Raw genomic sequence first — 18,283 nt, forward strand, 5'->3', positions numbered from 1 at the left:
CGCGCGGGCAGGGCCACCGGCCGCGCGCCTTACCTGTGCGATCGCCCACTTCACCATGGGGCCGCAGGCCAGGGAAGCCCGGTTCACGATCTCGTAGTTGTAGCTCGGGTTGGACATGTAGTTCTTCTTCATCTTCTCCCGTATGGCGTCACTGCAAGAGAAGCGCTGTCTCTCAGCACGCGCCAGGCCAGAGGGAGGCGCAGCTTTCGGACGATCGAACCGCAGAGGCCAGTTCCCCACTGCTGCCCAGTGCCCAGCGAGGCCGAGCCACGTCCACCCGAGTTCCAGGGGACGCAGCCGCCGAGGACTCTGACCGCCCCCCTCCCCGGACAGTGGACAGACCGGGCCGCAGCAGGACACAGCTGGCAGGGCTTAGGTGCGACTGCCACCGGCCGGAGCTCGGGGAGGAAGCTGCTTCCCCGGGCGCCCACCTGATCTCCTCGGCGGAGAAGTTGACGATGGTGGGGATGAAGTTCTCCCGCATGATGATGGAGCGGATCTGCTTCCAGTCGGCCGTGCTCTCGCCCAGCAGCAGGCAGATGGACTCCAGCGCCAGCTTCACGGCGGCGGGCGGGTTGGCCATGGACCGCACCTCCACCAGGTGCTGCTTCTTGATGGACTTCACGGCTGCAGGCGGGAGGGGGGGGCCAGTGCGGTGAGAGGGGGCCGGATCCCAGCCAGGCGCCCTGACCGCAGTCGCCCCAGAACAGCTGCACTCGGTGGTTTGTGGGAGAGTCCTGAAGACCTACCACATACACAGCACACACTGCAACGTTTTGCAAAAAGCAGCTTTGTACCTGGAAAAGTGCCTCGAAGCGTCCAGAAACCCCTGAAAGTACCTTTAGGTGAAGAACACAGCTGGGGGCTGAGCACCGAGAGCGTGCGTTTTGCACGGCTGCCTTCAACCAGCCAGTCAGACGTCACCCGGCTGGCACTGACTGCCCCCAAACAGCAGAAAGGGTCATCCCGCCCAAACGGGGGTGGGGACACCAGGTTCCCCTCTAACTCCAACTACTGGTGACGGCCTGCAGGGTCGGGACGCTGCCCTTTGATTCATCTCAGAAAAGACCCGCCGGCCACCACCAGCGTGCTCAGCAGTCACCACAAGAGGGCGACACTGCACACGTCCGAGCAGTTCCTGCTGAAATTCAGTCAAGGATCATCAAAAACATCCCGTAAAGCTAATTTTGTCCGTTCTCCCGAGGGAAGGGCCTCGCTGCGGCGGCAGCGCCTGCGGGGACGGGGACATGCCTCCACGTCGGTCTGGGAAGGCTGGGCCAAGGCCTGCAGGGGGCCCCGCCGCCTACCGTTCTGGGCCTCGATGACGGCGGGCTCCACCTTGTCCAGGTCCTCCTTGACGCTCATCTGCTTGTCTGCGATCACCTCCTGCTGCTTGTGCAGCTGCTCCTGGATTTCTTGGCTCATGACCTAGGGCAGAGGGCGGAGGGCGGCTCGGCTGGGAGTGAGGCGGGGCTGCCCTGCTGACCGCCCGCCCAGGCGCTGCCCCCAGGAGCCCCCCCGGCTCCGAGAGCTGGCCAGACCCCACTTCCCACCCTCCCCAGAGGCCGGAAGCGAAAGGCGCACCTTCTTCTTTTCCGCTTCTTGCTGGTCCTTCACCATCTTCTTCAGCTTGTCGTTGGCCGCCGCGTTCTTCACCTCCAGCTCTTGGCTCTTTATCCTCAAGTCACGACGCAGCTCCTCCACCTGAAGACAGAGCACATTCGGGAAAGGGGGCCACAAATCACGGATGACCTCAGGCCGCGATTTTCAACCGCTGCTGCAAGCACTTTGAAAACACGCGGCACCTGACCACTCAGTCAGGGCCCCGACTGCTTCTCCCCGGACGGCCCGAGGAGACGTGAAAACAGCCAACTCGAAATCACACCTATTCCGATGGCCAGACTGGCAAAAGCAGAACACGTTTTCTGGGGCGCAGCAGAAGCGCGGCCCTGAGCCCCCCGCAGCCCGCCCCAGCGGCTGCCGCCGCGCCGCCGGGCACCTGGTCGACCGTCTCTTTGATCTTCCTGAGCCCGACGTTCAGGTGCATCTGCTGCTCCTCCAGCTCGCTGCGCTTCTCGTGGAACAGGTCAGCGTAGTGGTTGATGAAGTCCAGGTAGTGGCGGGGCGTGACCGCCATCGTCCTGCCTCCCCGCTTGGCTAGGCGGGCGTTGGCCTGTGAGGAAAGGGAGTGTGTGCTCTGAGCCTTACCCTGCCACCCGCAGTGGGACAGGCCCGGGTCCCGCCCATAGGCGCCAAGGCACTGAGCTGGGGCCTTGGCTCAACCCCCTCCCAGGTCCCCTACACTGACACTTCCTCCCCAAACTCGTCCAAGACGAGGAAGGAGGTCACGGCCACTGCAGCAGTGTGCTTCCCAGGGAAAGGCGACCACAAAGTGGACACTGTTGAGTGACTGTGACTTTTACTTCCTTTACTGTCTACTGCTTATTTGCTTTTCTTAAGAAATATTTTATTTATTTGTAAGAGAAGAGAGAAACACTGATGTGCAAGAGAAACACGGGTTGGTTGCCTCTCACACACCTTCCACTGGGGACTAGCCCGCAACTCAGGCCTGTGCCCTAACTGGATATTGAACTGGCGGCCTTCTGCTCTGTGGGACGATGTCCAGTCCACTGAGCCACACTGGCCAGAGTGACTGCTTATTTGCAACGGACACAAAGACCAGAGATCAGGCAGCAGGTGAGGCCGCTCAGGCTCCATCACGGACTGCTCTGGTCCCCCTGCCAGAGGGGATGTGGGAGGCAGGGTGGGCGACGAGGCCAGTGGGGAGCCAGGGCCGGACTACATCCGGAGGCGTGGGGGCAGCCTGTGGGTGTGGCGGGGGCACGGCAGTGCTGACAGGTTTCTATAAGCTTTGCAGACGGATGCAGCCTGGACTCTCGTCTCAGGGTCAAGAGCGAGGGCCAGCAGCCAACGACAGAAGGTGAGACCCTTCCACTGCATGCTCTGTCCACGAGGCTGAGGCGGCAGAGCGTGCCCACTCGTCTACACGCAGCTATGGGCGGGGCCTCCATGCTGCAATGGCGGAGCCCGGGGCCGGGCCAGGGACCTGTCTGCCCGCAACGTGTGAAACTTTTACTGCCCGGCCCTTCAGAGAAAAGGCGTGCAGACTCTGGTCGAGGTGAGCACAGGCCCGCACAGGGCGGCGGCTGTGGGCAGCGAGCAGGGAAGGCCGGACAGAGGTAGAACCAGGGCAGTGAACGCAAAGGTGGCAGGGACACACGGGCTGAGACGTCACCAACAGAGGTCAGGCCACAGGAGGGAACGTTGGTGTTGGCACAGCACCAGAGGCGAAGCGCCTGGGGTCTTCTCGGTGACCCACCTGGTGGAGAGTCTGATGAACAAACACGCAGCTGTTCACGATAGCTTCCCGGTGTGACGGTGGCTGCGGCAGTCTGTCATACACGACCGGCATGTAATCGGGCACGATGTAATTCGGCTTCTCCAGGTCCATTTTGCTGGTGAATTCTTTGCCAACTTGATAGAGCGCTTCCGTGGACCAGTCCCCAAACCAGTTCAGCACACACCTGCAGAAGGAGACAGTGTCTCAGCACAGGCAGAGAGCAGGGTGGGCCGGGCTGGTCGGAAGGAAGCCTGCGGCTCGGGCCCGGAGCTTGGGTGTGGGCCACGTACCTGTTGAAAAGGGCCGGGGACGTGGCCGCGCGGTCCTTGAGCCCCTCGGAGGAGGGGTTCATGGTGAAGACGACGTGCAGGTTGCGGATGACCTGGCTGGCGAACCACTTGTACAGCTCCTCGTGCGAGTCCAGCATCAGGCCCTCCTTCTGGGCCCCCTCCTTGCACTGGGTCATCAGCGTGGCGTACTCGTCTCCCTCGAAGAGACCAGGGACCTAGGACATGAGACAGCACCATGCCCGACTGGCCCTCGCAGGCAACCACGTAACGTGCCACCGCAGGCCAAGGTCCCCGAGTTACCTCTCCATTGGCCAGAAGTGTGTTCATTCGCTCCAGGAACCCAGAGTCCAGCACGTTGGACTCGTCCATGATGAACGCTATCTTCTCGTTTTTGCAGCCAGAGCGTCTCAGCACCGTCCGCAGGTCCTCATCGAAGTCCTCCCCCGTGTACTTCCTGTGGACCTGCAGAAGCAGCCGGCGGGTTGGGCGCCTTTCAGTCTGGGGTGGGGTGGGGGGGCACGTGCAGGAGTCGAGACCTCCAGCAGGGGGCGGGCGAGAGCGACCCACCTTGATCTGGTAGACACTCAGACCGTTCATCCAGGCCACGAAACGGGACAGGGTGGTCTTTCCGGCCCCGCTGACACCGATCAGGAGCAAGTGGCCTTGGGGTTGGCGGAATATCCTGAAATGGCACCAGAAAGGGCACATGGCAGGGCGTTAGTGCTGCAGCCGCTGGGGACACACGCCCTGGACTCTCCCAGGGTCTGGTCTACCACGTTTCTAAGGGCTGTGACTTGAATCCACGAGGTCCAGGGGACAGAGCTCAGTGGGGCATGGCCTGGCCCCTTGGACACTCAGACAGCACAAGGAGGCAGGTCTAGGCGCGGGGGAGGGCTGCCGTCACAGCAGGTGTGCAGAGCTGCGAGGGACTGGGGAGTCTGCTTGGTGGACAAGTTTGGGACAGAAGAGCCAGACTTAGAAAGAAGGGGGGACTTGCTTGGCATGGAGGGCCGAGGTCAGGCAGGAGACATGAGTGGGGCCCGTCACCCTCCCCCACCCCAGGACCGGGGGTGGCAGCGCTGGGACAGCACGAGGCCCACCGGTCGATTCGCAGCACGTGGTCTAGCACTTCATTGAACAGGACCAGAGGGACGTCCAGCTCTTCCTCGTAGAAGACTTTCAGCCTCGCTTTGACGTAATCCCGTAGCTCCTCCTGGTCCACTGGGATATAATCCTGTAGAAAAAGGCAGGGCCACACTACTGAGCAGGAGTGTCAGTCACTAGAGCCAAGTCGGCACCACAGCCAGCCTGGGCCGCTGTCCCCGCCTCCCCGTCAGACTGGGGGCTTCACTGTCCCTGTGTCGGGCGTCTGCCGAGTGAAATGCGTATCCGACGGTAGCCCACGAAACATCCACCTCCCAGCTACGCTGGACACCCCCGCCGTTTCTCACTACATGGGACGTTCTCACACAAGTCGTTCACGATCGCCCCATGTTCAGCAGGAGGAAAGCATGAGCAAGCTCCCCGGCCACGCTCCAGGCATTTCCTCCCCCGGCGCCCTCGGCAGCGGGCAGCTGGGTCTGACTAGCAGGCCCGAGGGAAAGGCAGCGACGCTGCACGGCGGGTGCGGCACCTTCGACAGCCAGTTGCTGTACAGGATGGGCCGGCTCATGGCCTTCTCCTTGTCGATGTTGGGGAAGTGCTTCAGAGCCACCATGTCGATGTTCTCATCCGTCCAGCGCCTCTCCTCATCCTCCACGAGCCTGGGGGAAGAGAGCCACGTGCGTGAGTCTGGAGGCCGTGCGTGGCGAGGGAACGCCATGTTTGGTGTGTGTTGCGGTGACTCCAAGGGCTGGGGGTCAGTCTTCACCAGGAGCCCTCACTGCCTACAAATGGAAAGCCTGAGAACCTGAATTGAAGACAGCTTACGTAACCCAAAACGTCAATGTTGAATACAGAACCCCTCAGAACTGTGGCAGAACTACCCTGGAGACCAGTCCCTCTGAAGGCAGAGTGGGGGCAGCTCGTGAAGCAACAGAAGAACTGCACTCCCAAAGCGCCAGAGCCCAAGGCGGGCGTGCCCCCGGCCCAACCACCACCGACCTACAAGGGCAACGTGGAGACCCTGACAGCCTGGGCGAGAACAGCCACCCAGACCCGGCGTGACTGTCAAATGCTCCTTGGCTTGTCTTAGCCTGCAGGCAGCCACCAGCCTGGGCTTTCCCAAGCCCAGCAATGCCCGACCCTGAGGCTGCCAGTGGCCAGAGGAGCTGGTCCTGGTCCTGGTCCTGGTCCTGGTCCGGTAGGAAACCCCCGCTGGCCTAGGGGCGAGGGGCCGACCCTGCCTGCGCCCACTCTGCAGCCCTCCCGGTCTGCTCTGAGGGGCTGGTGTGCGGGCACAACACCCCCCAAGTGGCCCGAAGGGGCAACCGGGTGCCACAGCAATGGTGAGTCAGGTGACAGGCATTGTTTACTTGACGTGTAGTTAAAGCCACACAAGCCTTTTCTCATTAACCTGAAATGAGCCTAAAATTCCGTGAAGGACTGCGGGGCTGAAGTGCTAGTATTAAAACGACTGGGTCGGCCGAAAAGTCGGTCAGTTCAGTGTTTTCCAAGCAACGGCTCTAGGAGCGCTGAGTGGTCTGTAACTGCACTTGAAGCAACTGAGACTATCGTGACAGCTGTCGTCTCAGCATGCGTCTAAAAAATACTTATCAGAATCAATAAATTGGAGCAGCCTTTTTACCACTGAAGACAGGAGAAGATACACAGTGTTTCTGACATGTTGTGCTTTGTTGTCTCAAGAAAGGCAAGGGCCCAAATGCAGAGCAAAATCCATCTATGCAGAGAGGGAGCTGCGACTGGTCAAACGTGTCCCAAGTGGTGTGCAAAGTGACTTGGTGCCTTTGACATTTTGGTGACATAATTCTTTGCTGTAGGGCTGTCTCATACACTGGAAGGTGTTTAGCAGCGCCCCATGCCTCTCCCGCTAGAGGCCAGTAACAGGAGACAGCCCACATTCTCAAAACATCCAGATCAATAAAGTTACTGGTGAAAGTGCAAAATGTGTCTTTTATTTTACGGAAAAAACTAAACAGACTTTTTGGCCAACCCAACACGAGAAAAAAATCAACAGGGTAGGAACTACAAAACTTAAGGATCTACTCTGCAACAAAGACGGAGGGGAACTGTGAAGAACTCAAGGAAAGATCCCCACTCTCCAACGTCAGTAACTTTCAAGAGCCCTCTCCAGCGAACAGGACTCGACTGCTCACTGCGAGACTCACTGACTCGGACCACATGCCCCCGCCGTCCACCCTGAGCCCCGGTCCTTGCCGATTCCTTCCCGCCCGTCCTGTCCTGGTCACTCGGCTGGGACAACGGGACACTTCTCAGACGAGCACTGGCACAAGTGGCCGATGGGACGAGAGAAGCAGCGCCCCGGAGACTCGCCCCAAGTCCTCTGACGGGAGCCGGGACCCGTGGCGGCCGCACGCCAGTGTGCCTGGTGCTCCGACGGGTCGCCACGGGCGTCTACCGTGTGCGGGGTCCACACGACAGTTACAGAGGTTACGGCGTCCACCCCAGGTCCTGGGGGACCTTGGCGGCAGTCGCAGTGCTGTGGCCCCGAGCGGTTGGGAGGTCGTGATCGATCCCCAGATCCGAGGCCGCCCTCACCGCCTCTGCACCCTTCCACCCACAGGCCAGCTGGCCTCTCGTGGACCTCAAGCGGTGGGTCGTGGGGACTTAGAGTCGGGGCACGGCGCTAACCGGACCCCTGGCCTCACCTGTCCTGGAAGAGGCGGAGGGCTTCATGTGCCCAGATCCTGATGAGGCCTTCCACAGGCAGCGTCTCCAGCGGCCTCAGGGCCTCGAAGATACCCCGCACCCACCGCGTCATCTCTCGGGGCGAGTAGATGTAGTGTGGCTGGGTGTCCTGCGTGAACCTCTCCTGCAGGAATCAGAAAACAGGGCTTCTGTGGAAGAGCCTTGAGACGTGGAAAGTGGTTAAAAGGCCCGACGCAACAGAACATCTTTAAAAGTAGAGAACCTAGGCCCTGGAATTCTTAATGAGGAATTACACGGTGTTGGGGCAAATGGCTACTTAAGTGCCCAAACAGAGTCAGAGCCAAGTTGCTCAGCTTCTACTGGAGAAGCAATCACATCCTCCTGGAAGCTGTTTTTAGGTGCGTAGTTCCTGAGGGGAGCGGAAGCCTTTCTGAGCACGACTTCAAACCAGAACTGGGACTGGAAGCAGAAGCAATGGAAGGAGAAGGTTTACGGTACGGCACCGAGACCCTGCAGGGGAAAACTGCAACGACGCGAAGGTAAAAGCTAAGCACTTCAGACTTGTCTGCCATGGGCCGGGCAGCCCCCTAAAGCACTTGGCATGGTGGACGTGACGACGGGGTTGGGGGTCTCTCATGGCCCCGTGGGAGAGGGGGACGTTGTGGGGACGGCCTCAGAGAGACCACAGGCGGTGGCATTTTTAATACACGTCTATGGTGCTGACAAGGACATAGGCAGAGGCCTTGTGGCTGGGCTGCAGGGGCAGACAGGCCTCCGCCTGCACTGTGAGGACTGGCACCGCACGGTCTCTGCCCTGCGTCCTGGAGGAAACCAGCACACGCACGTGTTCGCAGGCAAAAACAGCGGGGAGCACTGTGAAAATGTTGCGGCCACAGAGCCTGTGTAGGGGATGACTGCATGCCAGACTCAGGAGAAAGGCTGGACGCAGCAGCGCCACCTCCCAGCAGAGCCCCTCACTGGCCGGAGGAGTGAGGAGCGCACGTACCTGGGACATGGTGTAGAACTCCACCATGGCGGCGGTGAGCGGCTCCGCGTAGGTGCGCAGAGAGGGGATGAGCCGCAGCATGGCCCGGTTGAAGGTGCCGTAGATCTGCGTCAGGGAGGCGGGGCCTGGGTAGTCCACGTACACCACGGGCACGTGGCGCAGGAATCTGCACAAGGACGGCACGATTTAGCCCCGCCCCGCGCGGCCCAGCCTCGGGCTGCACGCCGAGGCCACACCCAACCGCCCAGGCCTGGGTCTAACAGGCAGCAGCACACGCAGAGCCCTGGAAGGGACCTCGAGCTGTTCCTTCTTGTAATTACACCCAGGCAGGTGTGCTGTCTAAGACCCCCCCAGGGCTGATGCGTGCGGCCCGTGAAGTCTGCGGAGCTGTGCGTTACCTGTGGGACAGGGGCTTCCTCCCGGGATCCGTGGGCGGATTACAGGCCCCGACAAACTGGATTCTCTCCAGCTTCACCCAAGTTTGATCTGAGGTTCGGTAGAAGCCTCCATGTTCCACCATCTGGAGGAGGCATGACGGTAACACTTAGGCGTGAATGTGAACAAGAGCCAGGGTCAGGGAGGCGCCAGGCGCGAGGAGATGCACCCACCTACCTGTCTGATGAAGGAGATGACCCTCTGCGTCCCGTATTTATCCATGTCCGGCAAGTTGATTTCGTCGCAGAAGAGCACCAGCCACTTTCCGAGCTGAACGGGGGCCAGCACGACCCCGTTGGGTGTGCGCCTGTACTCGCAGTAGTGGTCGAAAGTCTTCAGCAGCAGCTCCGGGGTCGTGGCACTGGAGAAGTTCAGACCTACGACCTTCACGGGGGCGGAGACTGTCAAGCACTGCAGGGCCGGCCCACCAGGGCACCTGCTGCCTGCCCCCGGCCTCCCCCGGCCTCTGTACCTCCATGTCGGGCAAGGCCCGCAGGGCGCTGAAGAGCGTCATGGTCTTGCCGGACCCGGGGGGGCCACACAAGACCAGCGGCTTGTGCTCGGCCAGCCAGGTGTACAGGAGGGCTTCGTGGCGCACCGTGTCCAGGGTGGGCACGACGACGTCGGGGGCTGCCACCTTGTGCGTCTCCACTTCGATCTGAGGCACCTTGGCCTGCCAGGGCGACCACTCTCCGCTGATGGACACCTGCACACAGGGACAGGCCCGGTCACCTGACCCGCCTGCTTCCGCACTTGCGGGGAATGCTCGGCTTCACGCAAATCACAACCTTTAGGTCCACCTGCACCCCTAAGGCTGAAGGAGAGGCTGTGCCTACGAGTGGGAGATGAGGCCAAAGGCCAGGGCGCGGCTGCTCTGGAGAGGTGAGAGCTCCCTCCCCGTGGCCACCGCTCACCTCGTAGTCGATGATGGGGACGTTGGGGGCGGCGGGCAGCGGCACCGTCGTGATTCTGCGGATGTACTCGCCCAGCTCTGCCCTCATTTTCAGCCGGCTGTCCCCAGACAGGGACCAGAGGATGGCGTAGACCAGGTACCGCTGTGCAGAGAGGGAGCAGACTCATTTTCTGTGGCGTTTCAACAACAAACCAGACGTTTACGGCCGACAGTAAACCTGAGGGGCTCCTAGCAGTTCTTGGATCCTGGGCAGCACAGCGCCTTCCCACCCTGCACGAGAGCCCTGCCCCTGAGGAAAGAGCGCACCCCCCCCACCCGGGCGTGTCGTCTGGCAGGTTCCCTGACCTGGATGTAGCGCTCCAGCTGCTCGATCTGCATGGGGAAGTCGGGGTGGTTGGCGTTGTACTGGGCCACGTTGCGGCAGGCCTGGTGCAGCATGGAGAAGAGCGAGCCCAGGCAGCGGAGGCGGGTCAGGTCCATGATGTGCTCCAGCTTGAAGGCGTGCTCCAGCGCCTTGGTGACCAGGCCGTTGGACGTGAAGTACGGCTGCATGATGGCTGCTGCGTCCCTCTGGATCTGTGAGCGGAGAAACGCTGCTTGACTCCCTCCTGGAGCCCGGTGTGCTCACTGCTTCTCGGCAGGGCCCAGGAGAGGCCGCGGGGCCCAGGAGGGGCAGTGTGGGGTTCAGAACCGAAGGATGGCGCTCCAAGGACCCATCTTCATCCCTTCACCTGGTGGTCCCCAAATCACGTTTCCTAGGAACACAGGCTCCTGCCACCACCGGAGGGCAGGCTCTGCCATCAGGCAGCAGCAGGAAGGAAGACAACACAGGGTTTCCCGCTTCCCTGCGTGTCTCGACTTTGGTGGCTGCAGTGGCCGGGCTTCCTTGGAGGCTGGGGCGGGACAGACCTCAGGAGTGCCCGGCTTCTGCGGATGAGCGGTGGCTGTTTCTGAACAGAACCCGGACGCCATGCTTTCCAGGCACTGGTGTGTGCGTGTGTGCATGTGTGTGTGCACGGGGGACAGGACGACACACGGACGCCTGAGCGCACAGCGCGCACCTGCAGCATCGGGGACGCGGCCTCCTCCCCCTCGTCCTCTTTGCCCTTGCGCCGGCGCTGGGCCTCGTCCTCCCCTTCGTCCAGGGGGATGCTGCGCAGCCGAGCCAGGAAGTTGTTGAAGATCATGTCTGTGCTGAGTACGTCCTCGCTGAACCAGACCATGCCGCAGCGTGACACCGTGGCCAGCGTGGCGTACTTCAGGTCCTGCACTTCAAACATTATCCGCACCTTGAGAAAAAACACCGAGCAGACGGAATGAGGCAGCTTTGACAGAGACCTTAAGGGTGACTTAAGTCTAGTCTTTCTACACTTAGACAAAAAGTCATAATGTCTACGACTGACGTCCCCACACCACCCGCCAACCTCTCTCTGGAGAATCAGGGCAGGAGGACCACGTGATGGGGGCAGTAGCACACGCACGGCAGGCTTGGGTGGGGGGAAGCCAAGGATCCTCGAAGGGGACGCCGCAGTGAGCACGCCCACGGGCCCCACTCAGCCGCCCGCCTCTGCCTGGGGCAGGCCCACAGGGTCTCCATGTCAGACCAGCTGGGGGCTTTGCCCAGTGCCTGAGCTGGCAGGCTGCGGGGCTTAGATCCAACACAGACAGCCCGATCCGGGAGGCCGGCCCTGGCTGTGAGCAGGCCTGCAGACCCCTCTTCCCGACAACAGTTGGAATCTGCGGGATGACGAGCACCGAGGAAAGACCCTGACGAGTCAAATCGAGACCCACATCTGTGCGGGAGCTCACTGACAGAGGGGCCTGAGGAACCAGGCTTGGTTTCGAAGTAGCAATGCCCACTGATGCAGACGCTTCGTGACAAAGGCTCATGGTCTCCAGCTCCTCCGGCCAAAGCCCTTGGGTCCCGTCCCGCCCCATTCCTCCCCATCCCCCCTCCTCCAGTGCAAGGCAAGTGCCGCCCACACCAGTTTTAAATCACTACGCGGCCTCTTCCAGCGCCTTGACTTCCACACCCCCCCCCCCACGCTGGGCCTGGGGCACCATACAGCCTCCACAGGCCCCTGCTCCCAGCTGCCCACTTCAGCTGTCACACAGACAGCAGCCAGAGAGTCTGAGTACATGGTGACACTGTCCCAATCTGGACTCTCCCAGAGGACAAGCTCAGTTCTTGCCAGGAACAGGCCCCCTGGGGGCCTGACCTAACATGACCTGTGCCCTGGGTGGTCTTCCCGACTTCTCTTGCCGCCCTTCCTGACAGGCACCTGCTGGGTACCCCCAGACCCCTGCTCCTGCCATCGGTGCCTTCACCCAGAATGCGGGGAGCCCACAGACTCACCCTCTGAGTCTCCAGTGAAGCCCACCTTCCCAGGGACACCTTGGCTGCCCTCCCGGGCGACTATGTCCTGTGTCCTCAGCACCGTCACCCCCTCCCTATCTTGCTCGCTTGTCCTCCCAGTGGGCAGCGAGCCACAGGGCAGTGAGCTCTCGTCCGTGCTGTGCATCCCTACAACCTCAGCGCCCAACACAGCCAGCACACAGCAGCGCTGCAAGAACACGGGGTCAGAAGTGCACGTGTGCCCACACCAGGCCTGCCCGTCTCCACACCGGCAGGACCTGGGTGCTGGGCTCGTTCCTGGGGCAGCCTCACGGGCTTCCCCTCGGGGTCCCTCGAGCACAGTCACTTCAGAGGTCCTGACTCCACCCCGCCTTTTGGTGGGCGAGGGGCTGAGCGTGCCCAATGGACGCGTGGTGGAATGTTACTTACGAGCCCACTTCTCACCGGCCATGGGAGTGGAGAAGGGCCAGCACACAGACGACGGACTCTGAAACTGCGCCCACGCCCACCCCGTCCCCCTGGGGCCGGGCCTCGTCCCTGGGCCGTGCGCTGCCCGAGGGCGGGGTGACGCGCGGGGGCTGCCTACGTTGGGCGGGAGGCTGAGGCGCTCCCCGTTGGGCAGCGTCAGGAGCTTGTTGTCGTCCAGCACGGAGTTCAGGTTCTCCACCCACTCGGGGTCCACGTCGCCGTCGAAGATGACCCACTGGCGCTTCTGCAGCTCGCCCCTCACGTTGTCGATGATCCTGGGGGGGGGGAGCACAGCTCTGACTCACTCGAGGCCTTCGTACTCAGAGCCCACACTGCAACGGTCTCTCCGGCAAATACCGACTCTGCTCAGACTTCGGACGGAAGCCCCCACACATGCTGTCGGCATTGTGATGAGGACTAGCCTCACGCGCGCTGGGGCGCCAACGCCGATTGGAGGGAACTCACTTCCGCAGGACGTGTGTGAACAGCCCGTCCGTCCACTCCCTGGTGTTGGGGTCCAGCGTGCCGTAGAGGTGGTCTTTGCTGATGGCTTTGGGGTCGATGATGTGGGCCACGCCCTCCACGCCCTCGAGCCTCTCCAGAGCCTTCAGCAGGACACGCCAGGCCATGCTCTTCCCACTGCCCGAGGGCCCCACCATCATCAGGCCATGGTTGATCTGGGTGATCTGGTACAGCTGGAGGACCTGCAGGCACAGACGGCCCGTGACCTTCGGGGAGAGAACCGGCAGGGCCCTGCCCCTTCTCCCGTGAGCCAGCGGACGGCGGTGCGAACCGTGCACAGCAGGTGCTGGGATTCCGACCAGAGACCCTCCGCACGGCCACACTCACACGAGCGCCTCCCAACCTGTTTCACTGTGCCGTGGGGAGGGCTGTGATCGGTGGGGTGGGAGCAATGGAACGGGGGCTGCTGGCACAGGAGACCCTGCAAGGGGCAGGACCGTGGCCAGGCTGTGGGTACCGTGCCCACAGAGGCCTCCAGTGCGGCGCACGCAGCCTGGGTGAGTGACTGCTTCCTGCGCGTCTCAGAGGAAGGGAAAGCAGCAGCCACTGCGGGGCGAGTGACCTAGGTCGCTGACCTGCGGTCACTGGGCAGCCCCTCAACGAAACCTCTGGTGGCGTAAACTTCCTCCACTACAACGACGCCCTTAGCTGGCGTTTTCAGAGGAGAAATACGCCCCGTGAGTGAAATTTTCAGGCGGGTTTCGCTGCCTCCAGTCTGGGTTAAGCTGAGACTCTGTGCAGGCCCCAGGTGGCCTTCCCAAACCGCTGGGACCCGGCCTCCGAGGACCACTCTGGGGATGGCGGCCCCGTTACCTTTTCAACCCACATCCCGCCGACGTCTTCCCCGTCCCCATACGTCAGGTACATCTCCTGGCACACTTTCTTCAGCTCCTCGCGCAGCGCGGCCATCTCCCCGCGGTGGTACTGGACCCCGGGGAACACGTCCGACAGCAGGCTGAAGAGCAGCGGGATGTCCTCCGCCACCAGCTTGGGCACCATCGTCTCGCAGACGCTCTGGATCAGAATCTGCGTGGCGAAGGGCGGGGGGGGGGGGGTGGCGAGCTGAAGCGCAGGTGGCTGGCGCACTCGCCCATCCACAGCGCGAACGCCGGTCTCGGCCACCCACCCCAGGGCACGGCACGGCCCAACAGTGCGCCCGTCACGCGTCACTGTGACAGAAGTCTGAGCAGTGTGTGAGGGACCAGTGACGGAAGAACATGTGGACGTACCTCCTGCTCAGGCAGATTTTCTGCAATTTCTCCTTCATCCACAGCTTCGCCTCGTTCCTCCTTCTCCCTCTTTATCTTCTGAATTCTCTCCCTCTTCACGTTGCCCGCACTCACCAGCACGCTCTTCAGTGCTCGCAGCCCAAAGTCGTAATGGCTCTGAGAAGACAGCTGCTCGTCGCACAGCCTGGGGGAGAAAGCGTCTTCGCAGAGACCTGTGCACTCAGCAGCACTGGTGTCACGCCAGGAGGCCAGGGAGCACCGGGCAGGGTGCGCCGCGATTAGAGGGGACTGGGAACGGCACATTTCAGAGGCTAGAGATGCGATCAGAATAACTGAGTCACTCACTTGAAAAAAGGGACGATTTTGTTGGCGAGGACTTCGGCTGTGCGGAAGCCCTGCGAGTACAGCATGACCTGGGCGATCAGCTGCCGGTCCGGCTTGGTCATGGCCAGGCTCCGGAACAGCTTCTTCAGGTTGTCTGGAAGGTTCGACCTGCCCGCGTAGCCAGGGTTCATGGTGATGAAGATGGCCATGTCTGGGCTCACCTTGACTTGCTTGTTCAGCAGCTCGCAAGTAATGGGGGCAGAGGCTGCAAGTCAGATGATGGAGTTAGACTCGGGAATGTTCACAACGCTGTGGGAATCTCTGAAATTACACGGACCCATACCCCATGGCCTTGCAGCCCACAGTGCAGGGCTGCAGGGAGCCGCTCCTGGCCACTCCACAGGCACCCAGGGCATGTCCAGCCTGCCGGGGGCTCCCTGTCCACACACCTGGCCCAGACGGAGTGCCCGACTATCTCACCGACCAGTCACAGGGCAGGAAGCCCTCCGTTCTACCCGAGGCCCTGTGTGACCCAAGGATGACACCAGACTAGGATGCAGCCCGGTCTCAGACACGGAAATAGAAACCGGGGAGGTGACGTGGCTGGCTGGCCTCGGCCCCAGAGGCCCCCTTTCCCGGGGCCAATCACAACCACCCGCAATGGAGCCACACGGGACGTGGGTGTCTACTCTGGGGTGTTACTGGAGCAAGCAGGTGCTGGCGTCTTTGGTGTGCTACTTGTTTGGGAAGTTTGGAACTGGTTTGGCAGGACCAGGTACTACCCTTCTGGAGTAAGAGGACACACAGCAAGCGGAACTGTGCATGGCCCAGCCCACAAGGACGGTGGGTGGGCCCGTGCCTCTGCCCTCGGGGCCTCTCTGCAGGAGTTCCTCTCCACCTGCCACTCCCCACTCCCCAGGGAAGAAGGCTGGCCCCGGGGAGGCAGAGGGGAGGCAGAGGGGAGGCAGAGGGGAGGCAGAGGGCTGGCACACGCGGTCTGGAGCACACGCTGCAGGAGGGCACAGGGACGCGCGGGCTGAGGCTGCTCCGGGACCAGAACCTCGAACCACTGACACAGGGCCACCCCAGGTCTGGCCTTGCAGCCACACTCGGGACTCGCCGCCCTGATTAAGTCCCACTCACTCTGACGGAAGCGGGACCAGGGCCCACAGCGGCGTGCCCCCACCTCCCGAGCCACCGCAGGCAGGAGGAAGCCTCACCCTTGTCGAGGCTGGGGCTGGAGTGCTCCCGCAGCGCCTCCTGGATGCACTGCACCTGCTGGGACACGGCTGACAGCATCCGCTCCTCCAGGCGGTTGAACTCGTCGAAACAGCCCCACGCCCCCACTTGGCAGAGCCCCACGAAGATGCGTCCCATCGCCTGAGAGGGGAGGAAGGGGTGCGGCCGGTCACCTCGGGCGGCCCATCTGACCCGGGGCCAGTCCCGGGGGAATCCCATGCCTGCTCGTGTCTGAAGCGGGGATGCGGGCCCTCCCCTGGGAAGGGCCGCCCGGCATGGCAGGGCTTCCTCAGCCCAGCAGCCCGAGTGTGCCCGTGTGCCGGGGCAGCCGCCACACCCTTTCCTCCTGCTCAAATCCTGAAGGCAGAGCTGTGGCTCCTGCCTTTGTGTGCACTCACTCTCTGCCGACTAAGAACCCTTTCGTGTGGCACCTGATTATCACAAACTGGGGCACTGCCCCTTTCTTTAAGAAACCACCCTTCAGGACAAACATGTCACGCTGAAGAGGGAATTTGGAAACGTCAAACTCAACACGAAAGCATGTGGGCTAGGATGCCAGGGCCACGCTGAGTAAGGAGGTGGCAGCTGGGAGGTGTGGGCACGGGGCTCCCCGCTGACCCTCGCGGGCCTCGGCTTTGCGTGGGTCCCACAAAGCTTCTCACCTGGAAATCAAAGGTTTCGTCACAGTTGAAAACCAACACGAAGCGTCCCAGCTGATGGCCAAGAGCTTTGACTGACTCGGTCTTCCCGGTGCCCGCAGGCCCTGTCGTGTGAAGAGAGGCATTGAGTCCAGGACACAGCTCCGGCGTTGAGACAGTTGTAAAGAGCAATTCATTTTAAAAAGTAGACATAATAAGTGCAAACAAGTTTAAAATATTTGGAACACAGGAGGCATGTAATTAAGAAACACATTTAAATCATAAAGTTAATTTTTGAAAATGATGTTGCTCTTCTACTCTGCACGTCCAAGTCCAAGTCTGTGGAGTGACTCACCAAAGGGGGACCCGCCCAGCCTGGCCTCCAAGGCCTGCGTCATTGTCAAGTAGCAGCGGTCAGTGAGGGGCGTCTGGACCAGCTTGTCCTGGACCCCTAGGTACTCGAAGCCATAGTTGAACTTGGCGTTTGCCATCTGGATCGACAGCTGCTGAAGCACATCTGTCTGCTTAGGGTCAAAGTAGAACCGCATCTGGCTGAGCCACTCGAAGGACTTGCTGTTGTCGATCTTGCTTTTGATCAAGGACCTGGTGACGTCCCTCTGGTGAACCAGCTCGGTGATCTGCAGAGAGACCGCTGTGAGAGCCCAGTGCCCATGCAACCCACCTGGGAGACCTACGCGGGCAGCTGCGTTTGCCTCTATGACACTGACATGTACATTCGTTCCAGAAGCGCTCTCCACACGACGCAGTTAGTTACCCAGAATCCAGAGTGGCAGCCAACTCAGAAACACCTCACTACATAAATGCTCTGCTACCATCGAAAACTCTAATGGGGGGACAGCCACCTCGGTCACAGTAGCCTCTCTGCTTTGCCCTGGGGTGCAAAGCCTAGTGACAAGGGACCCTGACTTGGAGCCGTGCCAGCCGACACTGAAGCTGCGCCACGTGGAAGATGATGAGAAGGCGTGGAAGCCCCCCCTCCCCAGGACACTACTGTGTACGCAGCCCCTGCGCCCGACCCACACGTTCTTCAGTGGGCACACAAGCCCCATCCCACCCCGGGGCCCATCCTGCTGCCATCGGCCCTTCTCCCCGACGCAATGAGACCCTTTTCCAAGCACGACCCAGCCGACGGGGAGGGGATGAGCCAGACCCAGGACTAACCAAGTGCTCCAGCTTTCGCCGGCGCAGTGGGGGCTGTGCCATGAGGACGGAGTCGGCCAGCACGTTGAGGGTGACCTCCACGTTGCTCAGCACCGAGTGCAGGGGTGCCGCGTCCCCACCCCCGCCCATGCTGCTCAGCGCCGACTCCACATTTTCAGACCAGGCTATCTGGGCCGACAAGACCACAAGTTGGGCCTGAAAGACAGAGACGTGAGGTCTGACAAGGTCAGCATTTAGAGACCAGCCTGCCCTTGGTGCCAGCCCGTGCCCATCTGCCCTGCGTTACCTGGTACTTATCGATCCAAGTGATGTAGGTGTTGGGGTCGATTGAAGTTGCTTTACCAAAAATCTCGACCTCGGTCACAGACTCTGCCAGGAGCTTGGCCAGCGTGACTCGCATCTCCTTCTCCACGAGTGTCAGCCACTCGTTGATTTTGGGGTGCTCGGTGATTGACACGGGGGTCTTGAACATAACCTGGGACACACGGAAGTTACGAATTAGGATGTGCAGAGAGGTGGGAGAAGTCTTCC

The 18,283-nt window shown here is 61.5% G+C and overlaps 1 protein-coding gene across 1 annotated transcript in view; it reads right to left on the reverse strand.

Annotated features, from left to right (window-relative positions):
* DYNC1H1 (dynein cytoplasmic 1 heavy chain 1) overlaps nt 1–18,283 on the reverse strand; it is a 60,573-nt gene that overhangs the window by 12,011 nt on the left and 30,279 nt on the right. The window contains exons 25-53 of the mRNA XM_037031342.1: nt 18,039–18,227; nt 17,753–17,947; nt 16,926–17,208; nt 16,595–16,695; nt 15,914–16,073; nt 14,715–14,958; nt 14,370–14,553; nt 13,954–14,166; nt 13,084–13,322; nt 12,737–12,893; nt 10,856–11,083; nt 10,140–10,370; nt 9,796–9,936; nt 9,354–9,587; nt 9,059–9,265; nt 8,845–8,966; nt 8,447–8,612; nt 7,440–7,603; nt 5,285–5,414; nt 4,752–4,885; nt 4,219–4,333; nt 3,952–4,113; nt 3,652–3,866; nt 3,341–3,545; nt 2,000–2,173; nt 1,585–1,704; nt 1,308–1,428; nt 432–627; nt 34–151 (exon numbers count right to left, since the gene is read on the reverse strand). Coding sequence (XP_036887237.1) covers nt 34–151; nt 432–627; nt 1,308–1,428; nt 1,585–1,704; nt 2,000–2,173; nt 3,341–3,545; nt 3,652–3,866; nt 3,952–4,113; nt 4,219–4,333; nt 4,752–4,885; nt 5,285–5,414; nt 7,440–7,603; nt 8,447–8,612; nt 8,845–8,966; nt 9,059–9,265; nt 9,354–9,587; nt 9,796–9,936; nt 10,140–10,370; nt 10,856–11,083; nt 12,737–12,893; nt 13,084–13,322; nt 13,954–14,166; nt 14,370–14,553; nt 14,715–14,958; nt 15,914–16,073; nt 16,595–16,695; nt 16,926–17,208; nt 17,753–17,947; nt 18,039–18,227 — 5,148 coding nt within the window. The remainder of the gene's footprint in view (nt 1–33; nt 152–431; nt 628–1,307; nt 1,429–1,584; nt 1,705–1,999; nt 2,174–3,340; nt 3,546–3,651; nt 3,867–3,951; nt 4,114–4,218; nt 4,334–4,751; nt 4,886–5,284; nt 5,415–7,439; nt 7,604–8,446; nt 8,613–8,844; nt 8,967–9,058; nt 9,266–9,353; nt 9,588–9,795; nt 9,937–10,139; nt 10,371–10,855; nt 11,084–12,736; nt 12,894–13,083; nt 13,323–13,953; nt 14,167–14,369; nt 14,554–14,714; nt 14,959–15,913; nt 16,074–16,594; nt 16,696–16,925; nt 17,209–17,752; nt 17,948–18,038; nt 18,228–18,283) is intronic.

Source organism: Sturnira hondurensis, unplaced genomic scaffold, assembly GCF_014824575.4.
Source record: "Sturnira hondurensis isolate 20B ecotype Veracruz unplaced genomic scaffold, ASM1482457v3 Scaffold0021143, whole genome shotgun sequence".
Classification (NCBI taxonomy): domain Eukaryota; kingdom Metazoa; phylum Chordata; class Mammalia; order Chiroptera; family Phyllostomidae; genus Sturnira; species Sturnira hondurensis.